We start from the raw sequence: 5,319 nt of genomic DNA on the forward strand, positions 1-5,319 counted from the left end.
TGCGCCAGGATCAACCATTTTCATTAGACACTTCAAAAAAAGGTACTCAAATCCCCACAGCTGAATGTAATATAACACAATCAGATGCAGCAAAGAGCAGGTACAAACGTAAAGGAAGCAATTCAAAAAAAATGAGAATTATTCCTGGCTTGGTGCGTCCTTAGAAACCTCCATGGGCTCTGCTACTTCTGCCGCATCTCCTTTCTTGCCTATTAAAAGATAAAAAAAACTCTGTGAGTTCCAAGGGACTTGAGACAGATGTAAACCAGTCTAGCAATCAGGAAAAGAACTCATGTATCAGCAACCAAACAGAGCAGCATATACAATGTCAACCAAGCAAACCTTTCTTTTTCTTGCCACCACCCTTCTTCTTTGACTTTGTGCCCAAAGCAAGCCAAGCCTTAATCTCAGCATCGCCCTCGATGGATTTTGAGGGCTCCAGTTGCTGTAGTGGATGTGAAGTTATCTTGTCAGACCCATTTGGCATCAACAACACGGTGAACTTGATGTGGGCAACCAGGTCGCCTGCATAAACACCAGCAATTAAGAGCCGAAACAAGCATGGAAGGGAGACTAATTACTATCAGATAAGATAAGCAAAAAATGACAAATGAACACAAACAATTCAGACAGTTCAAAAGATCTACAACCCCAAGTGACTTGACACAAGTCACAGGACAAATTCTAAAATATGTCCAGTGGATTATCATAACTACCTTGCTTCTCATGTAGAACAGGGTATGGCTGCAACAGCTCATGATTCATGCATTCTACCAAACCTAAGCGTGCACGCTTCTCCTCCAGCGCCCTGCCACAATTCACAACATAGGTTAGTAGACTAAAATAATGGGTGTCACAAAAAATTAATGTGCACTCACACACCTAGCAGTGAATGGCATGATTGGGAACTTCTGGCTAATCTCACTGAAGATGAACCTTGATGCCTTCATCTTCAAGTGATAGTTCTTGTCTACCGCTCTCTTGTAAATAGTGGTCTGCTTCTCATCCAGTAGCTTCGGCTGTGAATTACATTTCAACATAAATGTAATTAAGGACAGTATAAAACATGCAAGCCAAAATATCATCATGCCAAGAACATCTATTAACACCTTTCCCTCGCCAGTGCTGGTGACAATATCAATTGCATACACTTCATTTTCTTCAAATTCAGCATCATCCACCTTTGTGTCCGCGTTTGAAACACTAAGTACCACTTTGTTACCATCAATGACAAATTGTTTCAGCTGATGGCTAAGAACTCCTTCAACAATTTTACAATCATAAGCAGCAGCAACTTTCTGAATTGCTTCAGTGACATCCTTATTCTGGAGAAAATATAAGGAGCGGATTACTAATAAAACCAGCATATCAATAGACTATTACAAAGAGAAAGGAGAAGACTACTTATTCAGAGAGAAATTTCAGCAACCATGCAGTGAAAGAAAAAGAAGATAACTTGTGAAAGGCAACCAATGGGATAATCTATACATAATGTACCTTCTTGCCAGGTCTAACAAGCCTCATTGCAACTTCTGCTGCTGTGTTTGCAGCAGCAAGAACATTAGCTGCTCTTCCAGTAACCGGCCCAGCTTTGATGACATGTGTATGAGCCACCACAGCAATAAAACCATCAATATGGCAAGCCATATCGCTGTCAAATGAGAGCAGAATCATCAAGGCGTGTGGTGAAATAATAAGATAAACACATGGTAGAAAGGTTAAAGGGAGACATACATCTTCACCATGTCATTTTCTTCGAGTACAGAATCGTCAGTTGCCAGTGGGGAGAAATGACAGACGGTGTTGTTCACAGATACACATGTCGGGAAAGCAATGCCCCTTTCAATCTTCCTCTTCACGTTCTTGTAGACATTCCCAGTTTGCCTGCCATCAACAGGAAACACCATGTAATCAGGAATCCAGCAAGGAGACAGCAAGGAATATGTTATGAAAGACAAAACTGGATGCATTACTCTGTTATGAAATTGTCACCCTTCTCACAAATGTCAACAATCTTGGCTTTCGGCTTGCACTCCGACAATACCAACTTCAGAGCCTCTGTTCCACAATGAATATCAAGTAAGAATTAGATATCTAATGACATCATACATATCAATTATAAATGCGCATTCACATGCCATGGCCCATCCCACAAAAACAGCCCAATCCGAGACACTGAGAACCTCACACTACAGTTACAGCCTTTCTCAGCACGTGCACACTGAATTTTAAAATTGCATGAAGGTGAAAACGTAACAGAGTAGGGTGAGTCATCAACAACAAAAGCAAACAAAGAATGAATTGCACACTGAATTTTGAAATTACATGAAGGTGAACATTACAGAGTAGAGTGCATCATCACCAACAAAATGGAGCAAACAAAGAAAGGCGTGCGCTGAATTTTGAAATTACATAAAGGTGAACATAGCAAAGTAGAATACAATATCACCAGCAAAATGGAGCAAACAGAGAAAGACGTGCACACAGAATCTTGGATGTTTCATGAAGGCAAACCGTGCACATAACAGAGCAGGGTGCAACATCACCAACAAAACGGAGCAAACAGAAAAAAGACGTGCACACTGAATTTTAAAATTACATGAAGGCGAACTGTGAACATAACAGAATATAGAGTACAACATCACCAACAAAATGGAGCAAACAAAAACTACCAGTGTCATAAAACTACAACCAGAACATCAGGACTCTAATCATGTTAATAATATCATTCCTCTGCAGGGAGCTGTATGGACACTCCTTAAAGCTTGCAGAGCTACCGACCAAACAGCTAAATTCAGCAACAGGTAACAATACACACCCTAATCCGGGACAGCCTGCCCCGATAACTAAAAATCGCATCGCGCGCTACAGCAGCACAAACAGCAAACGAGTGTCTAGGGAGGCGAGATTACTGTTGATGATCTCGGCGGCGGTCTTGTACTTGGTGACGACCTCGTTGGAGGAGAGGTCGAGCTCCTTCTCCTCCCTGACCTCCTCGTCGGACGACATCTGAACAAGGACCCGAGAAGGTTAGGAAATGGCCGCGAAAACACCCGGGGAAGGCACGAAGCCGCCCGAATCGAGCCCCGGACGCGCGAGAGGAGCCTGGGAATTCCTCACCGTTCAAGCCGTAGGCGGGATGCGGAGGCTGGGGAGGGGAATCGGGCGGCGGCGGCGGCGGGAGGGCGGAGGTTTTAGGGTTAGGGTTTGGGAGGGCAAGGGGTTTGGGGCTTTGGCGTCTCGGGAGGGGGCGGATTAGAATGGAAGCGGGGGCTGGGACTGGGGGGGATAGGCGGTGGCGGCTGCTTGTAGTAGTGGCTAGGGCTCGGTGCAAGCGACCCGCGCGTGCAGAGACGAGAGACGCTGAGCCGTGGGTCCAGGGGTTGGCGTGGATTTAGGGCGTGTCGCCGTTGGGTTGAGTGGGCCAAGAAGGCCCGGTGGTTCTAGCCCATACTTACAGGTGGACGACGCGAGAGTTGTTGTGGCCGGCCCAGGGATTCTTTTTCTCAAAGGAAAAAAATGATGCACCCCTCGAAAAAAGAATATACGAGGGATTCTCAAATGGGAAATTATTAGGATCACCCCACGGATAACGGTGCGTGCGTCCGCCGCCTCCGTGGCCCGTTGGATCCGATTTTAATCATATAGCTAGGTTTTACAACGGTATCGTTGTTGCAATCTTTCCCCGCAACAACTAGGCCTCATTTGGTTCTAAAGGATCCCAAGAGGATCCCGGCCTTTTCCCCGGGTGGGTAAACCACGGGCTAAGTTGGGCCTAGGGAAGTAGACAGACCCATTGGGTAGGTGCTAGGGGAGAAGATCCCTGGCCTTGCCACGACCCTGTCCTTGAGTCAGATTTCTTGGTGTCGACGGGTTAGGAAGAAAACCCTCGCCTCGTTCGCTTGCGACTCTCCTCCGACCGAGAGCTAATGGCCTTTGCCTCGAGCCTCCATGCTTCCCTGTACAATGACTGGAAATCGACACCTGCGCCCCCTTGCTTGAGAACCGCCTCCACACGCCACTCCTCCGGCAGCGCCAGCGGTGACAGTGACAGACTGGTCCAGCGCCTGAAGCTTTTCTAGCATTTTTTCAGGACGTGATCTTCTCCCCTCTCCTCTATTGTACAAACTGACATGCTGATATCCTCGTGGTGGGGGTCGAGGACCCCCTACGTCCATGGAAATCCCCTCATGGGGGATTAGAGCCCTGGGTTACCCCCCCCCTTGGAACCAAATTAGGTCCTAGTGTGTTGCGGGATCTGGATCCGGATCCCCTTGAGAGCAGTCGCACTCGTGCTCCTCCCGAGCTCCCGTCAAGCCGACGCTTCTTCATGTTGCTCCGACCGCCAGCAGCACGCCGACGAGGTCGTCTGCGGCCGTTGTCGCCCACCTCCACCATGAACATCGTCTGTCACGGTGCGCCTGAGCTCAAGATGTATCCGTCGTCCCGGGGGAGCACCGGCGTCCGTGTCCACCATGAGTTCCTACGTCCGGCGCCGGCGTGTTGCTGCTAGCTGTCCGCGTCCACCGTGAGTTTTCATGTCCGGCACCGGCGTGTAGTGAATTTCTGCAACATGGTCTCTGTTGCAAAATAAAAATGTAACAAAACATCTATTGCAAAAAAATCCAACGAGACCTCTTGCAAAAATAAATAAATTGCAACAAGACCTTTGTGACAAAAAACTGAAACAAGACCTATATTGCAAAAATAATCTGCAACTTGAACTATGTTACAATTTTTTTTTCTGATTTTGCAACATGACTTGTGTTGCAGTGATAGAAGATGACGCTCGACCGCTCGATCCACCACAGATATGATGGCTCGCGAGGTGGCGGGTCTTTTAAAAAGATCCGTCGATCGACATGTTGCGGGGCCCTTCTCAAAATGCATAATAGAAAACCATAGGGACTTAACACGGCACACAGAAGCGCTCCATTCTGAAGTGCCAGCCTTGCTAAATGCCATTCAGTTCGTGGAGGCTCAAGAAATGAAACGTGTGGACGTTTGGTGTTTGAAACAAACTATCTTGCACTCCAACATGCGGTATCTTCTACTAGCCTTGATCCCGACCTTCTTGGCATGCTTTTCCGAGAAGAAAATTACCTGCTCCAAATAGGTTTTATTGATTATCGGATCTCGTATTGCCCTAGAACTTGTAATCAACCGGCTCATGTGATGACATCCTATGGTTGTGGGAGCAATGCGAGTACCAAGCTTTATGGCCACCCGATCTCCCGCTTGATGTAACATGTGTTGTGACCACCGACTTGGTTGGTCCACCATAAGTTTAGAATGCAAGTGTTCCAAAAAAAATAAACA

The 5,319-nt window shown here is 46.8% G+C and overlaps 1 protein-coding gene across 1 annotated transcript; it reads right to left on the minus strand.

The window, feature by feature from the left end:
- LOC125514128 (metallopeptidase M24 family protein) lies at positions 1 to 3,291 on the minus strand. The gene is made up of 10 exons (XM_048679396.1): positions 3,121 to 3,291; positions 2,913 to 3,009; positions 1,974 to 2,058; positions 1,735 to 1,884; positions 1,498 to 1,651; positions 1,110 to 1,325; positions 883 to 1,019; positions 717 to 808; positions 343 to 525; positions 1 to 209 (listed from the first exon to the last, which is right to left on the minus strand). The coding sequence occupies exons 2-10, from the start codon at positions 3,007 to 3,009 to the stop codon at positions 139 to 141; spliced, it is 1,185 nt and encodes a 394-aa protein (XP_048535353.1). The 5' UTR covers positions 3,121 to 3,291; the 3' UTR covers positions 1 to 138.
- Between the last annotated feature and the right edge of the window lie 2,028 nt (positions 3,292 to 5,319).

Source organism: Triticum urartu, chromosome 1A (assembly GCF_056163025.1).
Source record: "Triticum urartu cultivar PI428250 chromosome 1A, HENAU_Tu73, whole genome shotgun sequence".
In the NCBI taxonomy this organism is placed as follows: domain Eukaryota; kingdom Viridiplantae; phylum Streptophyta; class Magnoliopsida; order Poales; family Poaceae; genus Triticum; species Triticum urartu.